Below are 27,319 nucleotides of genomic sequence, written 5' to 3' on the forward strand. Positions count from 1 at the left end.
GGGCCCTGCCTGGCGCTCCGCTCTCCGCGGAGCCCCGCCGCTGCTGCTGCTGCTACTACTGCTGCTGCCTCCGCCGCCTCCGCCGCCTCCGCCGGGCCCGTCCCGAGCCCCCTTGCCTCGCCTCGCCTCGCCTGGCCCGGCGCTCCCATGCCCAGCAGCGAGGCGGTGCCGCTAGGGCTGGGCGCCTGCCGCAGGTCGGGGGCACTGGGCGGCATGCTGTCGCTGGTGGCGCGGCTGCTGGAGTGGCTGCGCTCGCTGTTCTGGAAGGAGGAGATGGAGCTCACCCTGGTGGGGCTGCAGTACTCGGGCAAGACCACGCTGCTCACCGTGCTGGCGGTACGCGGTCCCCGGCCCGGGGCAGGGGCAGGGCAGGGCGGTGCGGGGCCCGCCGGAGGGGCGGCCGGCGCGGGAGCGATGCGGGCGTGGCCGCCCGGCAGAGCTGGAGGGGCCTCTCGCCCGGAGCCGCCGCTCCGCGCCCATCCTCCGGCAACAAGTGCGGGCTGTGCCGCCGCTTGTCATGGGGTACCGCGGCTGTGCGGTGGGATGCCGTGGGAGGGGGGCGGGTGGCGGCATGGGGCAGCTCTTGTGTCGTTTGCAACCTCGAGAATTTCATAGCAGGCTCAGGTGGGTGTGGAAGTGTTTTCAGAGAGAGAAAGAAGATATCTCCTATATATGACCGCAAAGCATGCCTATCTCGGAGCAGATTCACGGGCATGGGCTCTTGCTGTGATCCAGAGTTGGCTTTTCGTGGCGAGTGTATCCCTAAATAAAACATTTTGTGTCCCCCAAGGCCACAAGTTGCCTGCCACTGAATTTTCTCCTCCCATCAGTTGCATCAATATAAATGCCTCCCACAATTCCTCCATAGCTCTTTTCCAGCATTCAAGCCTGATTCCAGCATTCCCTGTGGTGATGGCCTTGCAGCCTCTAATACCAACACCTACCATGATATTTTCTGTTTTGTCACCATGCTGAAATACGTTCTTCATCTTTGTGTGCTGTGCCCTCCAACCTGCATTTGGGTCCATCCCAAAGATTTCCATCGGAAGATGAAAGCAAATACGTATATGTTACATGTGCTTACTGCTAATCGTGAAGCTTAGTGCATACCCTTTTCTGCAAGGTGATCTCTCTTGTGAGGTGGATCGCATCTTCACGTGCCATGAGATAAAAGTTCCCAGATGTTCTTCAGTCCTTATCTTGAAAAGCTACTAGATCATGAATCAAAAGCAGACCAGGAGGTGTGTGGCCTAAAGTCAAAGAGGTTGAGACAATGAAAACATGAGTATATGGTATTCGTTATTTACTTTTGTATATGATTATAGATTAAGGGAAACATAGGAGATTATGCATTAGCATAAGGGAAGAAGCAGAGAGAGCAGAAGAAAAAGCAATGCAGTAGTGCAAGTGTTCAATGAAAATATGTTTTGGGTGACATCAGCAATCAGTGAACAGAATATACCTGTAGCTGGGATTTTAGTTGGTTTGTTAGGCACTCGGGTGGTCGTAGTACCACAGGCCTCAGTGCTTCTCATGCCCACTGGAAGTGTGCATCTCCCAAAGCTGGGCCTTGCTGAGGAAAGGGAAAAAGGCATGAGAGATAACATTGCTTCTTGGATTGTTTTCTTGAACAGAGCAAAGAAGAATAGAGCAGTTCAGAGACTTCAGAAGTGTGTGCTGTCAGAGTTTATGCATGTTCATCCGCTCCCTTGTACTATACCATCTGTGGAATGGTGTCATAGGTGTTTGTCTCTCATGCTAATACCTTGAACACCAGAGCACTCCTGTTACTGCAGGTCTGATTTTCCCAGCAGATGTATTTGCTTAAGAATATTCTACAAGGCATTCATGTTTTCTGACTTGGGGAGGGCCACAGATTGCAGGTTTTGAGTCTTTCAGTCTGGAGATGACATGCCATGATAATGACCAAAGAAAAGTGGTTGGAGAATTTGGAAAAAATTATTCAGGATAAGGCAATGGATGATAGCTTACTCTTGAGTACTGTTGATACAGGAATGGTAAATAGGTTGGGAACTCTATGTGTGTTTGTGTATATGTGACTAGAATATGACAAGATGAAAATAACTATTGTGAAATAGTGGCTACTTAAAATGCAAGCTGCAGTGGATCAAGAAAAAAATTTATGGGAAATGACTACTTTTTTCCCCTTCGCAGTAGCATTCAAAGATCCTATCATGCTAACACTGAATAAACACCCTTTGAGACAGTCTCTCCCCTCAAGAGTTTGAGCCATATTTAGTCCTCTGTTACAAGTGAAAACCTTGGATAATGTCACTGCCTTTTACTGTGGACATGCACTGATGTGATAGAGTAGAATGTGGCCCATGGTTGTTGATATGGTAGGGGGTAATGACTGTGCTCATTATCAGTTCAATATTCAGCAACTTTTAGAGGACATCACAAACTTTTTAGCATCAGTTGTTTTTCATCTGCATCAGGATGTAATCTGTTTTTTACTGAGATACGACAATAAACTTTTTTGCACATTTTATATATTCACAAAAATAGGTAATTTGTCATGTAAAACCTCCTTAGCAAGCAAAATGGAACAGTTTTTTTTACTTTATGGTGCTTACAGCACTCAAACATTGTAATGAGAGCTGTTAGAGTAATGTGGGCAAAAGATCCAACCTATTACTTTCTTTTCTTCATTGTGTGGGAAAATAAAGAACTGAAATATAATACTTTCTTTGTAGCTGGTTCCATTCAACCAGAATGGGAAATTTTTACAGCAAAAGTCTGAAGTCCAGTGAATGGGTTGCTAATTCTTTACATTCTATCTTCAACACCAGAGCAGTTATGATGGTTTGGGTTTTTTATTTATTTATTTTTACCTTCAACTTTAGCATATTACATATGATGTATAATTTGCTGACAAAAGCAGAATCCTGACTTTCTGTGAGTTTGTTTAAACAATAGCCTTCTGAGTCAGCTGTCTGATTTTCCTGTCCTTGAGTAATGATTCTACATTTTCAGGGTGTATGTGTTCACACGTGTTTATATGTCAGTCCTCTGCAAATAAATGTACTTCATAGGCTGCATCCCTCCTTGCCCATATACCCATATTTTCTTCCAGAAAAAAACCCTAGGGCACATGGAATGAAGAGGTGGATATGGGCAGATAGATACAGAAGGGCAGTGGCAAGTCAAGAAGGTCCTGCTTTCCTTGCTGGATGACTCGAAAACCAGGACAGCTGCATAGGTTGCAGAGAGTGCCTGGGCCTCTATGTAGATGTACCTTAGGAAACTAACTGCATATCTTATTGTACCATGCTTGGGAGACACAATAACCTGTTAATGATACATTTTCAAGAGGAAGAATGAATAATGAGTTATCTACTTAGATTTGAGTTTGTCTTTCTCCTCAAAAGCTGTCTTCTGTAATGGGTGGAAGTCTGTAAGATTCCTGTTGGCATGATGGCAAGTCTCTCTGTTGTGAAGATATTTCTCTGTACTGGGGAAGGAGGCAGCACTTTGGTTTTATGGCTGAGGGTTTATGATGTGCTGGTTAGTATGTTGTATTCTTCTGTCTTAATGTCATTCTCAGCTTTTATGGGGGGACTCCTCTCACTCAGGAAGAAAGGATTACATAGTACTCTGTATAAGTAATCCTTTGCTATTTTTTATCTTTGAAGTTAAACCATTGGTAACAGTAGTGAGAAACTGCAGGAAAATATCTTGGTATAGTAATTCTTATAATGTTTTATCATATTGTGGGTTGAACTAGATGACCTTTTACAGTTTCTTTCAACTCAAGGCATCCTATAATTCTATATTTTGACCATGCTCTTTCTGGTTTGCTGAAAGATCAGATGAAGAATTATCTGAAGTCTCGTGGTTTGTGGGGTGATCTTTGTTGCTGAAGAGAATAAAAGATCATTTAAAGGAGCTGAAATGAGCAGTCTTCCTTGGCGTGACAATGCAGTAATTGAAGTGCTGGCCAGTGGTCTTGCTGAAAATTAGTGTGATATTTTACAGTGTTGTAAAATAAAAATTTTTAGATTGCAAATGTGAACTTTTCTTGCTTGTATCAACTGTTTTATAATAAATATAATTTTGGTTTTGTATTCTAGTCGGGGCAGTTCACAGAAGATATGATTCCTACAGTAGGCTTCAATATGAGAAAAATAACAAAAGGAAATGTTACCATAAAGGTAGGTTTGCATGTTCAAATTAATACAGAGTGAATAAATAATGGAGTAATTTCAACTGGAAATATGAAAACATAGGACATTTCATTTAAGATTATGGGATCATTTCTCCGTTTTTGTAGCTCCAGAGTAACTTCTTTTAAATCAAATGGTCATGTATTTTTCTGTTACATTAATCTGTTTTATTTCATTATATTCCATGCCAGGCAGAAGCTTTGTTGCACTCTTTTGGGCTAGAAAAGTCATACAATTTTGAGATACTAAGGTAGTTGAGTTGACTTCTGAGGGGGAATCTCTGCTCTCTCTCTCTCTCTTTCTCAATCCCTCTCTCTCCCCTCCCTCACAACTCTAAGTGAAATCTGAAGCAACTTGACTCCTAACATTCATATCTCAGTGGAGGGTGCGGTTTAGCTCACAAGTTAGCTATGCCGAAATAGAACATCTGATGTAAGTCAGTTGTCAGGGAACCATCTCTTAGGGCTATAGAGAAATAGAGATGATGCCACTTTGGTTGAGATACATGCCATGGGCATCAAAGTAGAGATAAGTCACTCCAGTAGCATTAAGGCACTGTTGTTTCATTATGAAGGGAACCTGATTGATTAGTCTCAATCAAATTCACAACTTCCAGCTAAAATTAGGTCAAGGGAATATAGAATTTTGTCTTTACCTTGACTTTTCCCTCCTTTTCCAACACGTTTTTTCTTTTCTCCCTCAGTTCTATAGATACTCTTCCTCTTGTTTGGTATGACTCCTAAACCTGTGAGGATTTTCTGAAATTACCTGTAATGTGAATATGAGCGGTAGTTCACTGTCTACCCATTCTCTCTAAGCAGAGAGCAGATAAAGGGTAGCAAAAGGTGATAACTGATTTCTGTTGGTTGGAGGATGTTAAAGCTGAACTAAAAAACCCTAAACCAAAATTGATGATAGTAGTAGAAGTACTGTGACTACCTGTCTGTTTCTGGTCTTAGTATCTTGCTATACTTTTTCAAGATTTCGCATGATTTTAGGACCTTGAGCTGTACATTTCACTTGTGTATCTCCTTCTGTGTTACAAGCTTGCAGAATAATCAACAGGTTCCTCTCTACAGCTGCCTGTATGTTATAGTGCCTAATAAGGTAGTCTTTCAAAATCTATTGAAATGGAAAGTCTGATGTCACCCAACTACTTCCTCTCATCACCCCAGCCCTCCTTCCCGTAGACCCCCTTGAAATTCATGTCATGTTTGGCTGAAATAAGAACTCTTAACATTACCCATGATTTGGTCTGCAGTAGAGCAGTATTCATGCTGTACAATAAGAAGGTGTACTGATCAGCAGTGAGCTGTTTCCTCTTCTTTTCTTGCTGTGGAGTTTCCATCCAACTCTCCTCATGCCCATTAGCTTCTTGTCATCAAACATGTTTCCCTCTTACACCGTCCGGTTTCCTTGTGTCGCATCTGCTTCCATATGGACACGAACGCCAAACTACCTGCTCCTGTCCCTTAAAGAGGAAGCAACAATTGTCATTGCTTGATTCAGGAGTGAGTTTGTCAGAGAAGGAGGACAAAAAAGAAATTCCAGCTCTGGATCCTTCTTGTTGAATGTGTCTCAACAACCGTCCATGTGTTGTTGAGGAAAGAGCTGAACTCTCCTATAGAAAGAACATGCTTCAGCCTAACAGTATTGTGGTGCATTTCTGTTTGTCTTCTCCACAAAGAGTGCCTTTTTAATCAAAAACCAGAACTTGAACTTTTTTTCATTTGGTGACCAAATTCTGCTTTCCAAACAAAGCCTTTCTTGAAAGGGAAGTAAAACCAGGACCTCTTAAAAAAAAATAAATCACAAAATAGCCTTTTAATACACATGCCCATGATAGGACTTCTGAACCTCAGTATGATATTTTTCATGCTAGAGACAAACTAGACTTATCTTCTGGGAAACCTAAGAGAGAATCGGACCAGCCTAGTAAGGTGGCAGAGATTAAAGGTCACCTTTTACAAGGATCTTAAGTAAATCATACTGTGTGGTTTTACCTTCCACTTTAGGCCTGGCCCTGCACCCTTGCACCCCTTTTTCATCAGCATTAGTGATCACATGGCAAAGCAGTAGTCAGATCAGATAACTGGTCTAGGTGAAAGCAGCCACTATAAAACTGCCACCCAGCCAAACCAAACACACATCCATGCTGGCTTCTCCTCAGTCAGATTGCCTAAGAAGTGTCCTCCTTAAACAGCTATGTGATTGCTGCTGCCACCACAGTGTGGAAAAGTAGGATACAGACACAGGCAAAATGGTGCATTTCGGGGGCAGCCTGGACAGATTGACTTAGCTGTAAAACACCATATTTAGAGCACAAAATCTGAACTGGGAGAAAGCAGTCTCTCTATTTGGTGAGAAAAACAAAGTTTTCCTTCATCCTTCCACACTGGTAGCTGCAAACTTGAGTACAACTACCACCACCTGTTGCCAGAGGACTGCCAGAGTTACGTGTTTGGTACCCACACACAGACTGCTCTTGGATTCAGATAGATCAGGGATAATATTTTAAAAAAAAGTTTAATACTATGTTGTTAGGATTTATAACTTTGGATAGTGTTAAGTTTTCTAGGCCTCATGATGAATTCATGATTCATATTACTTATGAAAGAGAATTTATGGAGGAGTGTGGTGGTCACTGATACCAGAACAGTCTGATTGATGTGCTAATTGTATAGATTTTCTCCCCCAATATTCTGTTTATTACACACAAATTATCATGTACACTAGCTATGACAGCAAATCGAATAATGTATTTACAATGGAAACATCAGAAATACCACCTTAAAAGTGCAAATGTATCCTGTGGCCATCCCATGCTCTTATATGTCAATGGCAGATGTGCAGGAGACCAGGACCAGTAACGAAATTGTGATTAGCATTGTGATACAAAGCAACAAATGCAGACTCACAAGCAAAAGCTGTTTGTTTGAGCTTAAATAGTCAAACTGTCTTAAGTTTTCACTTACTCAGAGGTATTTTTTTCTTCCTGTTTTTTCAGGCATGCAGGTGTTACTGTCCATCTGCCTGAGCCTTCCACTTTCTTTCAGAAGGGTACATTTGTACCAAAGCACTACCTTCCACCTGAGCTTTAGCAATGCTTCTTAATTCATCCAGGAGAGAATTCTGTTTTGAATATTCCTAAATGTCAGTTTCATACCCTTTTTATCTCAGCTGCCTTGGTTTACCACTGATCAAAGAAGTCCATGGATGGCACAGTCACTAAAAAAGTTAGTGAATTCAACCATAGTTCATAAATAATTCACAGGAATAGGAATTTCCTTTCAGTTCTTTTGTTTTCTGTCTTTTGCCTAAAAACAGCGAGGCCATGATTTATATACAGAAATCATAAGGATAGTTTGAGTGCTGTACTGATGCTGCTGCAGAATTGTCAGATATGTAAGAAAATTAAGAAGTTGTTGGTCATTATTAAACTAGACAAAAGTCCTTTATAAGTAGGCAGAGTCTTCAAAATAAATTAATTTTTGAGCCACGATTAGCTCAAGAACAAAATGACTAATGGTTTGTACTGGAGATTTCTACACAAAGGATATTAGAAGATTAAGTTTGTGCAGGGAGGGGAGGGTGTGAGTTTCTGTGGAACTTGTTTTATGCCTTGATCTCAAAAGTAATTTTATATATAGTTGTTATAATACAATTTTAAAAATAAGGAAATAATGCTAACATTATTAATGTGTTTGTTGGTTTCAAGAATGATAATTGGTTTGGAAGCCAGTCTGCACACAAAAATATCTTAACAAGTTCTCTCGGTCTCTCTTCTACAGCACTGTACAGTGAAAGTAAGAGGTGGAGGGGAATATGGCTCTTATGTATAAATGCATATTTCCTTAAAAGCCTGTCAAGATGAAGTATTTGTATGTTACTATTCCTGTATCTGGGTTAAAATATTGCAGCCTAATTGCTAGATAAAATTTCCAAAATTATTTTACTGTGAGAAGAATGACATCATTTGCTGATAAGTTGATGTCTGAGGAATGGTGAGGGGGTGCTCCTTGCTGGAATCCTCTTATGAGCTATTTGGAGCCCAGTAACAAGGATTCAAAATGAAATTTTCTTTATCCTTTTTATCTCAGCAAAACAGGTTACCTTTCTCATAGAAATATTACAATATCCAAATGTCAGCTATTGAAATGCCTGGATAAAGTGTTATTTTGCTAAACCTGTGAAGTTCTTTAGACATGAAAGGAATGATCTCAATGCTAAGCAGAGATTCAACATTGTGTCTGACCTTTTTCAAAGGTTTCAGGGGACACTGCAAAACATAATCAATTAAATTTACTATAAAAGTGAGACTGAGAAACCATCTGGGTCAAAAAGTCATCAAATGAAAAATTGGCATTCCAGAAGTGAAAGATTGATCACCTTAGGCAAAGTAAGTTGCAACACCAGCAAGTAGGTGATCGTAATGCTTTATCTGTTTTTTCTTGTGTTTTGGGGTAGGCCACTAACAAGGAAGTACTGTGCTAGTGCAGTGTCACTGCCTGGTTTTTCTACTACAGTTCCATCTGCAGATTCCATACAATTCCAGAACATAGTCTGATTTTGGCAGTCGTTTCGAGAAGCCAGTAGATTTATTCTCATTTTTAGTCTGTGGTCTTAGTGTGTAAAAGTGTGGTCACTGGCATGCCTCTGTGTATGAGAATTTGTCTGAAGCACGCTAAAAAAAAAAACACTGATATATAAAAGCTAAATGTTTCGTAGGAAGATGTCAGTGTCGTGCTCTTAATTGAAGTTGAACATGATCAGAAATGTAAAGCTGTCAGCTTTAACCATGAATTGTCAAATTTTTGGCTTGTCAATATATTTAGTAACCTATCACCTGTTATTTCCGAAACAAAGAGGCAAAAAGGAAAGATTTTACCACACGGTATTTGAAGTCTAAGCAGGAATCTTTATGGGTTTTGAGGTTGTGGTAGAGGTATTAGAATACAGGATGATTTCTAGCATCAAAATATCTAATGTGCTATAACTTAGGAATCTATTAGAACTATTTTGATGAAGTCCATTACAAAACTGAGGGCTATCTTTTTTTTTCCCAACAAAAAACTCTAACTGAATTACTTTGAGATTTTAATTCCAAACAAGTTTTGTTTGCTGAGTAATTTGATTTTGTTGGATTTTCTGTATTTTTAGATTTTCTCAGTATTAGTAGTCCTTTTGCTTTGGTGAGATTTACTGTTCAACAAGGTAGACAGCAATTAAAAAAACTTATTTTAACAAACCAGGCTTCCAGGGCCTCAGAAGATGTGCATCATGTTTTAAGTGATTGTGAAACTCCAACTAACCAACTTTAGTGATGGCCTTAGACTAGGTTTAAAAAGGAAATAGAGCACCACAAGGTATGCATATGCACAGATAATGCCGCAGCTTCATTTTCCTTGCTCTTGCACTTGTTTTTCTTAAAATTGCACTGCCAGGCAGATTCTGCACAGCCCGGTTTTTGCGGTACCGAGGAAGTGGAGAGTAGATGCTCAGGGGACCGAGCTGCCGGGGCTGGATGGTCACCCCGGCTGTCACCACTAGGTGCCAGCGTCCCTCCACTGCATTCAGCGCGGGCCCGGCTGCAGGAGGGCGATGCCGGGCTTCTTGCTACTTGCTGTTTGCTCTGGTGTGGCAGAGGGGAGGGGAAGGATGCTGGCTCTGTGCGTTCCTCCTCTCGCTTTCTTCATTGCAGCACTCCTCCTCTGGACAGTGGCGTTTTCGGGTCTCCACACATCCTCATACAGACAGAATCTTCCTGCTTTGTAATGCTTCATCTCACTATTCAGACTGTCTTACCTGTCATACCATCATCTTGTGTGTCATGCAGTAATACAAGCCTCTGTGTGTACTCCCTGTATAGCTCAGCAGTGTTGCAGCACGTGCTGGCTCTGTATGGCTTGAGTCACTCTGAAAAGGCCATGCCATATCTGGGCTGATTTCAAGTCAAAGTGGCTATTTCTATAAAGAGGAGTTTTTGCTGAATGTCCCAGTGATTATCATAGTTGTGTGTAAGAAGAACTGTATTGGTGGCTTCAAAAAGGACTGTGATCCACAGCAGGAAGTCCAGTTACTAGTGATAAATCCCGGGGATTGTTTAGTTCATTAATGACCTGGATGATGGGACAGGGTGCACCCTCAACAAGTTTGCTGGTAATACAAAACTGGGAGGAGTGCCTGGTACAGCAGAGCGTTTTGCTGCCATCCAGAAGGACCTCAACAGGCTAGAGAAATGGACTGATGGGACCCTTATGAAGGTAAAAAGATGGAAAATACAAGGTCCTGCAGCTGAAAAGGATCAACCCCAGGCACCAGTCTGGCTGGCTGGGAACCAGCTTTGCAGAAAGGGGCTTGGGGGTGCTCATGGACACCAAGTTGATCATTGGCAGCAGAGAGATGAGACCAAAAACATCCTGGGGTGCATTAGGAAGAGCTCTGACAGCAGGTCAAGGGAGGTGCTCTCTCCCTTTTATTCAGCCCTGGTAAGGCCATACCTGACATACTATCCAGTTTTGGGCTTCCCAGTAGAAAAGAGATGTGGAGCTACTGGAGAGAGTCCAGCGAAGAGCCATGAAGATGATAAAGGAACTGGAACACCTTTCATATGAGGAGATGCTGAGATATCTGAGACTGTTTAGCCTAGAGAAGAGAAGGCTCAGGGAGATCTCATCAGTGTAGCCAGATGTAGCCAAACTTTTCTTGTGGTGTCTAGTGGGCACAGACTGAAATATGAGAAGTTCCATTTAAACCACAAGAAGAAGCGTTCTCAGTGTGAAGAGGATTGAACATTGAAACCAGACAGGTTCTGGAGACTCCATCCTTGGAGGAGTCTGCTCTAGGTGACCTTGCTTTGACCAGGAAAAGTTGGATTTTGCAATCTTATAGATTATGCCTCAGTAGTTCTGTGAGGAGGAGTTAAATGAGGGTTAGAGAGTGGCTCAAAAGAATAAATATGGAGCGTACTTGGAATTACTCAAGGATCAACTAAGAAGGAAAAGTATGAAAGTACTTTCCCCTCTGATAGTTTGAGAAAAGCCTTGGAGACTGTATCTGTGCTGGGAGTTGTGTGCTGCAGAGTCTAAGACAGGATGACACATTGTATAGGAACCTCTGCAGTGGCCCAGACACTTGTGGTCAGAAGGCAGTGTCATCAGGCAGAACAGGCAATGCTGAATGTTTCACCAGTCATTCAGAATAACTGTTAGGACTCCTAAAAACAAGAACTGAGAGTTGATCTCAAGGGTAAATCAGATATTTACCAAATATCTTAGGTAATTGCCTCTTAAAATTTGTTCTTCCGTGAAGAAGGTTCTATAACATCCCTTGTTTTGCACAATGTTCTTTCATTCGTGTTAGAAAGCTCTTGTCCTAGTATCTGACATGAGTTGCTGTCATCACAAGCTGAGCTGCTTCTTTCTTCTCTTATAAACCTAGCAGCCATTTCCTGGGAAACATTATGGCTGTGCTCCCCCCTCCTCCCCTCTGTATATGTCATATTGTCAAAATCTCACCCTCTCTTATCTCATCAGGAGAATCTGAAATTTGTCTGTGTTTTTCTATAGACTGATTCTCAAAACCAGCATAGAAGCCTCCCTGACACTGAGGATGGGGCAGTTCATACTTCCAAAATTGTACATATGATACTTCTGATAGTCCATGCTCATTTAACATCTACAGCACTGTTGCAATCTGTATTTAGTTTGTGAACTACTTAAGCTTTTTGTCCTGCACCTCTACCTGGTAATTATCCATTTTGTGTGGGTGCATTTGGTTCCATTGGTGCTTTGTGTGAAATTTCAACTGCCTTATTTCAGACCATTCCTCTGTCTGGTCCAGATACTTTAGGATTCTGATCTCTTCTGTTTATCCACTCTCAGATTGCAGTTATCTGCAGCTTATATAAACACATGGTGTGTTCCAACATCCTGTTGGGACACCTGGGAACCATAAATGCTGTCCCTGCTTAGCTCTGTCTTCAGCATCTTTGCCTCATTGCTAAATACTGTGAATCTATCAGGATTGCTCAGACTTGAGAGGTGAAGGATAAGGAGAATACACGAGGAGAGTGCCAGAGAGCCGTGGGGTTAAATCTGTCATGGGAGAATGTCCTTTTCTTGTACTATCTACCAATATTAGATTACCTTTTCCCAGCACATCTCTTGGATTTTCTCTGATGCTGAGCAAATACTAATTTTTGCTTTCATGATTATATATGTTCTTCAAGGACAAGCAAAAATAATAATCACTGCAGTAGTTATTGATTAGCTGTTTTGAGCTATCTATGTCCTTGCCTCTGGTCTCCTTGGTCTCAGTCTTCTAAGTGCAAGTTCTGCCTACAACTTAGAACTTCTATATGCCTGCTTTCATCAGAACCTTTTGGACTATGATGTCCAGAGACTAATTCAAGATCATGTGAAAAGAGGGTACATGTGGTCATGCAGAATCAAGGCTTTCTGCTATGCGGAGGACACAATATTGAGGGTGGGATGGTTTGGCTCCTTGTATGTGTTATGTCTTGATCAAGAGGTTTGCAGTCTTATCTTTAAAGCTGAGTTCCCTGGTACTCTCCTGTCTGAGAACCCAGAGTGGAGGTAAGCACCACGAGGTTCAAAAAACAGTTTCTAAGAACAGACTTTACTTTTGTGTCCTGTTTAAAATCCGGCTGTTGATCCTTCCAACGTTTTACCTTGTGTCTGTGATAAAATGGCAGATCATTGAGAAATACTGTCTCCTGTTAAAATGCCTCTGTACTTGTTGTCAGGAGTTGAAGATACTCAGCCATTTTGTGTTGCAAGTCTATTTCCAGTTCTTCAGTGAAAGTATGATGATTAAATTAAATAATGATAAACATTGAAGTGTGCATATAGATCTTTTTTTTGTCTGATGTGACTAAAATAAAATACCCATTGGTATGTTTAAAAGTTGGACTTTATTGCCAGTGAGGAGTGACAATAGGGTTCTTTAAAGGGCAAAGACTGATTTCAAAAACCATAGTGTTCTGGAAAGCATTTCCTGCAGAAAATGTAGCCATGTAGCATACTTTTGTCAGCTTTAAGAGCTGTAAATGTAAAGGCATTTCCAAAATATAGGATAATAGGTAGTAAGTATTCTAAAGTAGTAAGGTATTCTAACTTCCTTAATAAATTACGTGGCTGGTACTACAAGTAAAGTTCTGTAGTTTTGTATACATGGGGCAATTTATTAAAAAATTTTAGGTTTTTTATTTTTCTGTTTATTAGATGAAGAAGATGATCATTGTTAGTTGAAGATTCCATCTAGAATAGGTGACTATTTAGGATTTGTCTCCACTGAGCTTAGCCAGGTGATAAGTAAGCCAGCCTGAGCCAGTTGTCTGAACTCAGTGGAGAGCAGCCTGTGCTTTGCAGGAATGGTTCACCTGGTAGGCAGGGTGGGTGAGACAGATAATTTCCTGCTCTTGGTGCCCTCTGAGCTCTTCAGTAGACACAGAGGAATTTTGGTCACTTGGATTAGATGCCTACATTTTAGGTGTTTTAAGTCCCTGTTATTACACTTAGAGTTGGCTGTCAATGCAATGACTGCTGTGTGTGCTTGAGCTCGTTGGTCACATCTTAGCACCTGGAGCCTTGTGTGTGTACAACATGGTGGTGTTGGATGTTACTGGTGCCACCTTATTCTACCTAAATACTCTTCTGTGTTTACGATTTCCTTACTTGTTTGTTTTTGTGGCTGATACTTTCTGAATACTTCCAAGAAGAAAGATACATTTATGAGTTCAAGTATTTGTAGTGTTGGATTCATCTTGCAAGTTAAGATGTCTGAATGTAAACAGTTGTATATCTGCAATGAGGTTTAAGCTCCTTTAATGATAGTCAGAGGAGCTGTAGTGAGTACTGTCAAGCCTAGAGCATAATTCTGTCATCCTGAAGATGTTACATCTGATCAGCTGAATGGCTGTCTAGACTTCGCTGACTACTGTGAGATTATAGGTACTGAACCCACGCATTGACATCAAAATACAAATGTGTCATTGTACACGTCCCTGTCCACAAGAAATATCCTACCCAGCATGTCTGGAAAAAGCCATGTAAACTGACATCTAGAAAATACTTTTCCTGCAACTTTCTCATGAACCATCAAGCCTTCCCACAATATAAGCTAATTAAAAGAAACACAGCTAGAGTGTTAATGAGCCTTCCTGTAACTGAGAACTTTCAAAAATCTTCAAACCTGTTCCTCAGCTGCATTTTTGCTCAACTGTCATGATAAAACTGTGCAAAAGAAAAGGATCTGCTCCTTAAACATAGCTAGTTAATAAATACTATGGTCAACAATGATTCCGTGATGGTGATCTAGTTTACAGATTAAAACATTGTACTTTTTAATGAGAGTGTAGACCTGCAAGCACAATAAGAATTACTATGCTATAGGAGTAGACAGGAACAAATAAAATAGTGATTTATAAAATGCAGTACCAACAAAATATGTATCTTTGAGATTGAGCCTGAATAACTCCTTGAGATTTTGATCCTGTGAGGAAATGGTACCGGCTATCAAAGACACGTTTTCCTGATGTGGTCATTCTGTAGACCTTTTATGATTCTTAAAATCAGCTGGTCTTCTAAGGATAAAATTACCTCTTAAATATTATGAAACTTTTATTCCTGAGAGACCAGTGAAAACCATGGGAGAAATTTGGAGTCCAGTCTCTTTTTAAAAACATCCAGACAAAACAAATTTCTTTTTAAAACTAACTGTATGTTCAACTGTTAAAGTGTAGTCTCCTGCCTCTCCCTGTTCACACCCAGAATATAATTTTTACCTGTGTATTAAATATTGGGATACAAAAATAGTTGATATGGAAAACACACAAGGCTCATGCAAGAAAACTTGTTGAATGCTGCGACGTCTCCTCTTTCCTTTCTGGGTGCCTCTTGTATTCTCACAGTGCTGTCTGTTCAGTCATGTACTGTGAAAATACTTTGGGGCAGCAATTTGTGTTTCTAATAAAGTAGTTAACTCTCTCATTGGCTATTCAGTATAATAAAGAGTATTAGAAAGTTACTAGTAGAACTGTTTTGGTTTCATAGGCAGAAAGGTGAAGATTTTTTTTCATTTTATGCATTTATTTTCTTACCCTATTTCAGATAATTATAGATTAATATATTGACATAAACTGAGTTCCCAAGCACTATGTAAAACACCTAGTCTATCTTGTGTCCTTCATGTTGTATTTTAATGAATAGCTGCAAGCCTGATTAGAGAAACTGACTGGAAATTACTTATCTTTCCATTGTTTCAAGGTGACTTTTTCTCCTAATGAGAGTAATCTTGTTCTGCAATGCAGTTTAATACAGTAAGATACAGTATATCATCAAACAAGGACAAAACTAATATTTTTTATCTTGTATTATTTATTTTCTGAATAGTCCAGGCTACATAATCTTGTAGATTTTCATGGCTACCAGTGTTGCAAAAATCTAATCTGACTACTGGCCTGCCCTGTCCTCTTTCCCTTTCTTTTTTCTCTGATCTACCAAGAAAATAATTTAGTTTCTTTTTCCAGACACACATATGTGCACCAGATGGCTACAGATAGTTTCAAGGTCCTGATGAGTTATTGGAATAATTAGTGTTGGTATAAGGTTTGTCATCTAACCATAATGCTGAACTGTGTACTCATCACGTTCAAGCTTTTATAATATAAGGGTTAATTTTATTAAGACTTTTGAAACTATGCGTCAAATGTCAGTGCAGATAATAATTGATACCCACTCCATGGTCAGAAGTTCCCTCAACTCTCTCATATGTAAAATTCTTGATCTTACACAGGGGATTAAAGGCAATCTACATTTAGGAGAAATACTAATTTTATGTCAGAAGGAACAGTAAGATATCAATCAGGGATTGATTTTAATGGTGAATTGGGAAATATTTCTTTCTAAAGTATGAACATAAGATATTGAAAATTATACAGAAATTGATACATAAACACAATTTATGAGCTGTGAAATTAAAAAAATAGTGGACATTAATTGCAAAAGGCCTTATCCCAAGGGTCTGTTAAGTCTAACTCTTTTGTGCAAGTCTTTGTTGCCACAGCAGGTTTATTACATTTGGATTTATAGTGTAAACGTGAAGACAAGTCCTAAAATTTTGCTTCTCTGTATATTATTTCCAAATTCAGTTTCTTCTGTAATGTATATGCCTCCTAGATCTGGTATATGGTACCTATTGTTTTGATAGCTAAATCTGATTGAAATAAGAAATAATTACTTCTGATTGTCCTTGACAGAGGAACAAATCCATGACTTATTTTTCAGTGTTCATCACTATTTTAATAGGTGTGTCACTTGTAACACAACTGTCTTTGGATGTAGCTGCAATAGCTACATTGTCACGCAGCCCTTGCCTGCATGATTTGGATATATTCCCTGGTATTTTGATCTGGAAAACAGTTTTGAAACAAGATTATTGTCATCCACCAAAAATACTGAATTTTTTGCAAGCGAGACAGAATAAGTAACTTCTGTACAGAAAAATAATGTGTTAGCCTTTTAACAATAAGGAATTTTGTGGGATTGCTGGACACTAATAGCATGAATAAGTATTTGCAGAATTGGAGCTTTATAAAATCCCAAGTAGAATTTGAGCTTTTTTTCCTTAAGGGTCACACTGCTTAATCACTTGAGGCCTACCCTATACTACTGTTTCCTTTCTGATTCTGATCAGTTAATCCATTTGTCTCTTAAAGCATATTTGATGAACAAATGGGAGAGCTGTGAAGATATTGGTGCTCCCTAGAGTATATCATCCCTTATGTGGACTCAATCTGCTCTCCAACCAACTCTTTATTTAATATCTGTTTTTAGCCTGCTGAAGGTCTGATATATTCTTAACTCAGGTCTCCGTAGCCGCATTAAAAAGTGAGTGGGAAAGGATAAGATTCTTCAAATGGATATTTGGAGCTTCTGATGTCACAGGACTGACTTGCTCTGTGAATGTGCCTGTCCCTTTCCATTAACTGGAAGGAGATGAGAAGACCAGTTTCTTGAGGAAAGTCACTTAAAAAATTTTGTCATTGGCAATACAACCTGCATGCTCCATGTAAGAGTTCATTTAATCTGTTGTGTAACTACTTTGTAGTTGAAAATGTTTTGGGGCTGTGGTGTTCTTACCTTTTCCAGGTATGGGACATTGGAGGACAGCCAAGATTTCGAAGCATGTGGGAGCGTTATTGCAGAGGAGTCAATGCAGTTGTGTAAGTTTTCTTTTGTATGCCTACAGAAAATGTACTCTGCAATATATGTTATTATAGTATTATATATTATATATAAAAATAATATAGATAAGGTTTTCTTTCTGTCCACCTCCATTACATAAGAAGACCCAATACAATGAAAGTAGTGTGTTTTACACATCCAGCAACCCAGACATATGAGTAATTGCATATTCCAGGCCATTTTTTCCCCACAGGCTGTATTTAATTCTGTTTTTTCCTGTATCAATAAATGCAGGGTTTATACAACTCAGGACTTTTCTAATGCTGTTGTCAATATGAACACGTTTGTCACATTTCAGATGTTTTAATGCAACTTTCTGCAAGTAGTGGGCAATACTACGAATAACTACATTCTTGTTGCAGTTACATGGTGGATGCAGCAGACTTAGAAAAAGTAGAAGCTTCAAAGAATGAGCTACACAGTTTGATAGATAAGCCACAATTGCATGGAATTCCAGTAAGTATTTTGATTATTATTCTTACTGGAATGTAGACAGTAAATTCTCATGAATTAGTTCCTCTGGACTCTTGAAAATATTAAGTTAAATATGATGCAACCTTGATACATTGAACACTATTAGAAAAATTATTGTGTGTTTGTATGTTTTCTTGTCTAAAGGTCAGAATAGATTTGGAAAAAATCTGGTTTTGTGTGTAGTATTATCAGACAGTAATTACTTTGAGTCAGTCCCCTTGTTGGCTGGGTTTGAACCAGTGACCCAGATATGTTCCTGAGGCATGTTTCTTAAGGCATGTGAGATTTATCTTTCTGCAGGTTGGCAGACACTAACATCAGGTAGTGTCCTGTGTTTCCAGAGATTGTGTAGGAGCTTGGCTTTTTGTGCGTCCTGACTTTTTCTTGACTAAGTTTTTCAAACTAAATTGTGTGGAAAAAAAATGCAAATATGCATCTTGTCTTCAGTAGGAAGCATCAAAGAATAGTGTATTCAGCTGAAATTCTAATGAGGAATTATGGAGGTGGAGACTAATGTTTAATTAAATGTAATCTGCCAGTTTAGAAATCCATCCAATTAATATTGGTCTTTATGTTGACATCACCAAGCAAGAGCTCATACCTGTGATTGTAAAAAAGAAAACAGTAGTACATAGAAATGAGGAAGAAGTTGCTCACAACTAGGTGGCTCTTTCTTGGCCCCTGTTTTGTAAGCAATTATTTGGACGCTTGGCCACTGGAAGTAATTGAAGTCATCTGAGGATGAGTAGACAGCCTGCCAACATAAAAACATTCTGAGAATCAAGATCTCACACATCCATGCTCAAAGGAGAATTTTTCAAGTGACTATCTTTTTTTATAAGGTTTGCTATTGTTGTGATTTTATATAGTAATTACCTATTGAACAAATCCTACAGAAATCTATAGTCATGCTGTTCGTAGTGAGTGACATTGCCTGTCTGTGCTCTCTTCACATGCTGTTGTACTTCTCACTTTTCCTTCCAGAAATGATAGGTCTCTCGTATCTTCAGAAGTATTTAATTAATTTCCTTGCCTTTTATATGTTATAATACCACATTCCACATGCCCAGCCTGACCAGCATGGTAATTTCCAAGGTGCAGTGATGTATTTTTTACTTACTTTTATTTCATAGGTAGTAACTAGTATTGAACTTCCTTCAATTTATTGTGCTCAGGCTTTGGCATTATAGATTTTGAAGTAACTTTATTAATTTGAGACTGCAGGTAATGAGTTTAATATATTCTAGGTTCATGGGAAATAATGGGACAATCTTGACCTAGAAAATTGTAGCACATCTGGAAAACATTAATGCAATCATAATTAGAAAAACCTTCAATTGCTTACTTTATCATAGAATGTGCTGAACCCATTTATCTAATCTTCATTTATACTTGAAGCCTTAAGTATTACATAGGAACTCTGAAGTTCCAGCATCTATTCAGTAAATTATCTGCGTTTCTCCGACTTCTTTCCTAATGGCTTCCTTTCAGATTTCTACCATGGATGCTCAAAGTGGAGGGAGAAGGATTGGTCATTTGGCTGGTGCTTGCGTGATATGTGGTTCGGATGCCAGGCTGTTTAGTGTTTCAGTGTTAAAAAGCAGGGAAGCAAAACTGTAAAGAGAATCATGTGTGGGTCTTTAGGATCTAGCCTCTGCTGCTGGGGACCTGCTTTTGATTCACATTAGTCTGGTCCTGTGAAATGATTGTCCATTGGTGCTTAAGTGCACTTGGTGCATGCTCTCTTCCACATTTAGTTGCATGCAATCTGTTGCCATCCTACAATGCAATCCAGAATGGAGGGATTCACTTCCAAAGGAGACTTCTGACAGTAATACACCCAGAAATAATTGGATCCACTTTTCAGAGGTTGTGCATTTAGCATCTGGCCCTGACTAAGAGTGGGATTTCCATGATGCTGCCATAGTCATTGGTCATTTTGAATATGTCCTCTATTGCATTCTGAATACTTAGCTGCAAGAACCAGAATAGTTCTTCATATTGGTAGAATAACCAACAAATGGTTAAAAACAAAAATAAACTTTTATCGCTTGTGGATTTAATATGCATATGAATTATTTCTTTCAGGTGTTAGTTCTTGGAAATAAAAGAGACCTTCCAGGTGCACTGGATGAGAAGCAGCTAATTGAGAAATTGTAAGTAAGTGACTTGAGTAAAAAGCTGAGGCACTGTGAAATTTGATATGTAAGAGAAGATCATTGGAAGTCTGTGGCAATAACCTGCTATAAAAGATTCCATTTTACATTCTCACTTGAAGCTCTGGTGGCACTTGACATAGTGATCTACACTGATAATTGACTGCAGTAGATTTGAACCTTTCCTGATTGTTGTTTCAGTTGTGTAAAGTTGTTTCAGACAATTCTGTTTTTCCATCACTGTAGCTACAACTGCTATGGATGGTAATTGGGTCACTTAGACTTTTCAGAGTACATTGTAGTGGCAGTTTAATGCTCGAATGGCATTAGAACAGAACCATTTCAGACTACTGTCTGTAAATTTGAGCAATTCAGATATTTTTGGCCTATATCCAAAACATACACTTATTCACTTATTATTAGTTTCAGGATTACTGAAACTAATAAACTGATGGATTTTAAGGGCAAATGTAAAGGAAATACACAATTTTGTAAAAATGTCCAGTATAGCACTAATTTTGTAGAATAAGATTCTATGTCACAAGTCACATAATTTTAATTAGTAGGAGTGAAGTTTTGGTATAGTAAGGATGGTCTGAAGTGTAGACAGCTAAACTGGGACGCACAGAATAGCTGAGGTTGGAAGGAATCTTGAGATCATCTTGTCTACCCACCTGCTCAAGCAGAACCGTTTGTGTCTTAGAGCTGATTACCCTGGACCATGTCCAGGCATTTTTTAATTTCTCCAAGGATGGAGACTGCACCCTCTCTGGGCAACCTTTGCGAGTGCTTGGTCACCCTCAAAGGTAAAAAGTGTTTCTGTGCGTTCAGAGAGAGCCTCCTGTGTTTCAGTTTGTGGCCATTGCCTCTTGTCCCATCACTGGGCTCCATCTTGTTTACAACCTCCCTTCAGATTTTTGTACACATTGATAAGATGTGGCTCTCTAAGCTTTTCTTCTCTAGGCTAAACAGTCCCAGCTCTCTCAGCCTTTCCTAATATGTGAGTTGCTCCAGTTCTTTAATGATTTTAGTGGTCCTTTATTGAACTCTCTCCAGTAGCTTCACATCCCTCTTGTACTGAGGGGCCCACAAGTGGACATGGATATAGCCTTATCAGTGCTGAGTAAGAGGGGAAGGATCATCTCCTTCAACCTGCTGGCACCACTCTTAATGCACCTCAGAATACCATTAACCTTTTTTGCCACACTGCTAGATCATTTTCGACTTGGTGTCCTTTTCTGCAAAACTGCTTTCCCAGACAGTCAGCCTCTGACATGTCCTGGTGCCTGGGGTTGTTCCTCCCCGAGGGCAGAACTTTACACTTCCCCTTGTTGAGCTGCATGAGGTCCCTGTCAGCCCATTTCTCCAGCCTGTGGAGATCCTTCTGAGTGGCAGCGCGACCCTCCAGTGTATCAACCACTTCTCCAGTTTTGTGTCATCAGCAAAGTTGGATTCTGCCCCATCATTCGTGACAAGCAAAGATGTAGAACAGGATTGGACATAGTATTGATTCCTAGTGTACACTGCTAATCACTGGACTCCAGCTGACCTTTGTGCCACTGATCACCTGACTGTTCAGCCAGTCTTCAGTGCACCATCTGCTCATCCAACCCGTACTTCCTCAGCTTGTCTATGAAGATACTATGGAAGACATTGTCAAAAGATGTACTCAAGTCAAGGTGAACAGTATCCATTGCTCCCCTATTACCTACCAGGCTGTAGATTTCATTGTAGAAGGTTATTGTGTTGGTCAAGCATGCTTTCCCTTTTGTGAATCCATACTGACTACTCCTAATGACCTTCTGGTCTGTCACATGCCTGGGAATAGTTCCAGAATTATTTGCATCATCACCTTCCCAGGAATCAAGGTGAGGCTGACTGTCATGTACTTCCCTGGGTCCTGATTCCTGCATTTTCTGAAGAGTGACATTTGCTTTCCTCCACTCTTGGGCACCTCTCCCAGTTGACGTGATTTTTCAGAGGTTATCAAGAGTGGCCCACAATTACGTTAGCCAGCTCCTTTATCACTTGTAGGTGTATCCCACTAGGGCTGACAGACTTCTCTATATCCAGTTTGCTTATTTATTCCTGGACCTGAGCTTCTTCCATCAAGGGTACAACTTCCTTGCTCCTGATTTACCCTTGGTCTCTGCGGCCAGCATTTTAATGTCCTGTGTAAACAGGTACTTGTCTTATTTGTAAACAGGTACTTGTCTTATTGAGCAGTGGGCCCACATTTTCTTCTGTCTTCCATTTGTCACTTATGTACTTAGAGAAGCCCTTCTAGTTTTCTTTGGCATCCCTCATGAGGTCCAACTTCAGTTAGGCTTTGGCTGTCCTAACTGTGTCTCTGCATGCTTGGACAATGTTTCTGTATTCCTCCCAGGTTACCTGTCTCTGGTTCCACCTTCTGTATACTTCTTTTTTATTACTGGGTCTTCCCATGAGCTTAATTCATTCACTTGGTGCTTTCTGACTTTTTTTTTGGACTTGTAAGGATGGATTACTCTTAAGCTTGGAAATGATCTTTGAATATTAACCAGCTTTCTCAAACACTTCTTTGCTATAGGGCCTTACTCCATGGGACTTTTCCAGGCAGATCCCTGAAGAGGCCAAGTCTACTTTACTGAAGTTCAGGGAAGTCACTATTTAGTTGTCTTCTTGATTAGAGTCTCTTCTGATCTCAAGACTCTTTCCTTCTCAGTGCCTCCACTCCCTATCTGCTTCAGGGGCATAGTCTTTTTTATGCATATGTGTCGCTTGTGTGAGGATAAATAAATGAAAAAATAACAAAGTGCTCAGAAACTCTGAGAGGGGAAATTCCCAGAAAGAAGTTAATTAAGAAATCAGTTTCTTCCTGAATGTAGAGGCATCCTTTCAATAGGAATCAGATCTGATATATTAAATACGATATAGTAAACATCCTGAAGATAAATGGTGTAATCAGTTGAGTACTGTTACTTGATTATGAGTTACTGGAGATAAGAACTCATCATTCACCTTTTACTCTTTTCACTTAGAATTCAAAGACATGGATAATACTTGGTTGCCACTACAAAATGTTATTTTTAGCTCATGGATTTCTGTGTTTTTATTACACACTATTACAGTGACTTAATGAGAGATTTGAATTTTTGTGAAATGACTTTATAACCTTTTAGTCTTTATAGTTTTAAGAAATGTGTGGTTTTCTGTGTGGCATATTTTAAGAGTTTAACATCTGAGAACAAAACTGAACCCACTGAGTAAAATGCAGAAAACTTACATTTAATGGAAATTTGTTGTCAGTTTTTGTGGCATTATAACAGTACTTATTATTTTTGTTTCTGTAGAAACCTTTCAGCTATTCAAGACAGAGAAATCTGTTGCTATTCTATTTCCTGTAAAGAGAAGGATAACATTGGTAAGGTTTTTCCAGCATCATCAATATATGCTTTGTACTTTGGATCAAATCTTAAAAATGTTGATGAGATCTGAGCATCTACCTTTAATATCATTTTACATTGAAAGATATTCTGCAAATACTGTGTGCAACTGTATTTGTTTCAACCTAGAATTATGTGTAATTTAAAAGTAATTTGTAGAATTATCTAGTTCCATGAGAAGTTAATTTGACAGGGACCTTGGAAAAGCATATTTAAAGCCCATAGTAATTGAATCCTTTACAAGAAATCTGTGTTACTTTTGAAAAAACAGTGGCTGCATACGAAGACCTTGCAATTATTAGGTGATCCTAAAAAAATTACGTATTTTACTCTATACAAGATTTTACTTGGTAAGCAGGTTTTACATGCATGTGGCTCTATGGTGGTGTTTGTCGAACTGAGGGCATAGTGCTTTTGTCCCATTGGAGATGAAAAGGATGTATCCTGTAGTGAGGACCTATAAAAGCCCCATGAATTTGTCCTCCATTTGCCTTTGATTTTTGCATTTTCCTGTCTCTCCTATCTTCCACTTTCCTGTTCCCTTCCCTCCACAGGGCAGGAGAAGGGAATGAAGCACAGACTGAGCCAGCAGCAGCAGCAGTTGCCTGGGAGCAGCGCTGCTTCTGTGCCACCCTCCTTCTCTGCATGCTGCTAAAACAAGTGGTGCTGAATGGGAGGGATGCAGCCTGGGTTCATATTTATAGCTGCTACTTGGGGAAGCCAGACTTGCTAGAAGAGCTGGGCAGCTCTGTAGGGCTCAGCTGAATGAGGGATTGTGAGAGTAGGAGTGGGAGGAAAGCCAGTTTCTCTCAGCAGCAGGGGAAATTTCCATCCTACACAGAGAGAACCAGGTAGTGGAGATGGTGAGAAGACTGTGCCATTATACCTTGGTTCAGTGAGCTGTGGAAGATTTCAGCTCTGTGCAGAGACGTGTTAGGGAGTGAGGGCTTCTCCTGGAAGTGGTGTATGTGATTGGGATGTGTTAGTTTGAAGGAGACCAGCCCCAGGTCTCCTGCAGCTTGGGATGCAACTGTTATCTCAGAGCAAGGGGAAATACATACTTTTACACTGGGGAAGATTAGGCTTCAGGATATAAGGACTGCAGAAGACAACGTAGGATAATCTCAATAGGTGAAAGGCAGCGAAGATGGATGAGGTTTTTGAAATGCTGTGCTTGATCCTCATCAAATTGGCAAGACTGCAGAGAAGGTTCTGAGAAGTGGTATTGTGACTGGAAACTGGCAAAACCAGCTTAAATTCTGAATGAGTCCTGGAGAAAATAGGTTTTGATCCTGGTTCATTTATATGGATGTCCTGGAGGAGAAAAGCATGCAAAAAAAAGGATGCTAAAATTTGCAAACAAGGAAATAATGAAAAGAACGATCACGAATGCAGAACTGTGTAGATCACTTACTTGTGGAAGTTCTGGGAGTAGTGGTGAAAAAGACTCAAATCCTAACTGAGAATCGGTCAAGCACCTTCCAGTGTAACATTATGCCTAGAAACACTAGCCTGGTTCCTGAATATTTGCCCAGAGAAGTAATAAATGGGAGCAGACTGTGTATATCATTTGTGTTTGGAACTGTGTGGGCATTGCTGGAGCAGTCTGTGACGTATTTTGAGGAAGCCCTTGAGAAACTGAAAAGAGATTGAACAAGAACCTAGGGAGATCAAAGGGCTGGAAAGTATCATTTATAATGAAAGATTATAATGAAAATATATTTAGCTTATTAAAGTGATGAAACGACTAGTCTGTTAAGGAGAAGACTGGGAGCTGTCTTCTTCCTATGCATTTTTGATTAATGTCAGTGCAGTTGAATGAGATGATACTTGTTTTTCAGTGCACACTGCAGCCTAGCTAACTGGTCTCATCAGGAGGTGTAGGTGTAAGGCTGCCAGTTTCTGTGTCCTGAGAGACTGTGGAGGATTATTATATAGTTATTAGCTTTACTTTAGATGCTGTGGGATGCTTTTGTTTGCAGTCACGGTGTCTAAGCTGTTCTGCAAGGATATTCATGGAGTGCTGTCTTCAACTAAGTACATATATGGCAACAAATTTCAATTTGAGGGCTAGAGCTGTTGCTGCCCCCTGACATCCTTCCTGACAGATGTTACTGCCTTGAGGCAAAAACATCTAATCTACTCATGAATCAGTTTGTGAACTGCTGCAGATTTCAGCCCAATGCATTAGATTGCATCAGGAGGGGTGCCAATTTCAGCCATCAAATTTTAGTCCAGTGTTGCACGTCTTTCAGAGACCTTGGAGTCCAACAACCTACCTAAATAGCTTTCTAATATATTGTGTTTAATATATTGTCACGTTTGCCCTTCTCATTCCTTCTGTTTGTGTATTTCTGCCTTTGTTCTCACATTGCATTTCATTCTAGTCTGGATTTTACAGTCCATTTTATGGTCATCTTAAATCTTTGCTTTTTCAACAGTCCCTCATCTCTGGCTTAGAGAACTGGATGTCAGTCATCATATTTCAAGAATACAAAATGCATATAATTTAAAAACATTTAGAAAACTAAGAAAAAACCCATCTAGAGGTTAAGTGCTGAGCTTTAATTATGTATAAATGAAAACCTGTGGTTTCTAGGTTTCGTTTGGTTGGGGTTTTTGTATTCGTATTAAGCTGCTGATGTTCTGTAGTACTTCTACACTCTGCAAACAGGCTGTTGAGTTTTTCATTTTGTTTCATCTGTCCTGGCAGACATAACATTACAATGGCTTATTCAGCACTCTAAATCAAGACACTGTTGAAGAAAACTTTGGCTGAAGATAACTCTTCCTCAGTCACTTTGACTCCTCTCAGCTGTACACAACTGAAAAGAGAAAGAATGCAACTGTGTACTACCAGGACTCACTGTGGTCGTATTTGTTAACAGAAGTAAATCTGAATTGTAGCTTGTCTCTCTATTTTGATTGTTTTTTGTTTTTAAATCAAGATATTTGTCTGCCTTGGTGAAATTCCTGAACGCCTTAATACAAGCCTGGAAGAAATCAGTACTTTTTTGGGCTGAAATGTTTGAGTTTATGCATGCAAATTGTCAAAAACATACTAATTTTTTTCTAATCTGAAACTGAATAAACTGCACAATGGAAACAGAAATTACTGAAGTTTTTTTAATGTAGCGTGTAATTATTCATACAGAATGTTTTCCCTGAAAACACATGTAGTTAAGTATCAATAGTCAATTAAAACTATATTTAAGAGCTTCTTATTTGAACAAAATGCTGATACTCAGAACACTTTCAAATACTCTGGAGAGAAGTTATTTCCAAAGTCATGTATCTGTAGTTGTTTAGTTTTTCCAGTCACTAATGTTAATTATTTATTGTTTTGGAATTGAAAAATAAATCAAATTCTAGACAATCCTATCCTTCTTTATTGAGAGAGGAAAGAGTCTAGAATTGCAGTGAATGTTTTTCTTTCTTAAACAGAGAATGAAATAGAGATGGCAGGTGAGATCATGTGCATCCTCTCTGACATTATTAACCCCAAATTAATAGATTTCTTAAGCACTTTTACTGTAAATGAAATAGTTTTCATGGTGTTTCTGGAGTACTCTTTCCATTCCTGAACCTGTAGAATTTTCAAGTATACAACCTAAAATAGCTGGGCTCTGAAGTAGGATTAGTCCTTTTGAAACAGATTAAAGAAGAAATTCACTTTTTAAATTTTGATGCTTTGCTAACATCTTACACATACCTGCTTCCAAGTGCTTCACTTTAAAGGCACTCTGATGGGAACTTTTCTGTGAGTTTGTAAATTCTATTAAATATGGAAAGTTCATGTCAAGAAACAG

At 39.6% G+C, this 27,319-nt stretch overlaps 1 protein-coding gene across 1 annotated transcript; it reads left to right on the top strand.

The window, feature by feature from the left end:
• Positions 1-26,616, top strand: LOC127474610 (ADP-ribosylation factor-like protein 8B). The gene is made up of 7 exons (XM_051795620.1): positions 1-336; positions 4,095-4,175; positions 17,360-17,433; positions 17,818-17,911; positions 20,018-20,085; positions 23,418-23,488; positions 26,224-26,616. Exons 1-7 carry the CDS (start codon positions 148-150, stop codon positions 26,271-26,273), a joined length of 627 nt encoding a protein of 208 aa, XP_051651580.1. The 5' UTR covers positions 1-147; the 3' UTR covers positions 26,274-26,616.
• The last annotated feature ends 703 nt before the right edge of the window (positions 26,617-27,319 follow it).

The sequence above is a fragment of the Manacus candei genome, unplaced genomic scaffold (assembly GCF_025592945.1).
Source record: "Manacus candei isolate 608988 ecotype Guabito, Panama unplaced genomic scaffold, ASM2559294v1 h1tg000043l, whole genome shotgun sequence".
Classification (NCBI taxonomy): Eukaryota; Metazoa; Chordata; class Aves; order Passeriformes; family Pipridae; genus Manacus; species Manacus candei.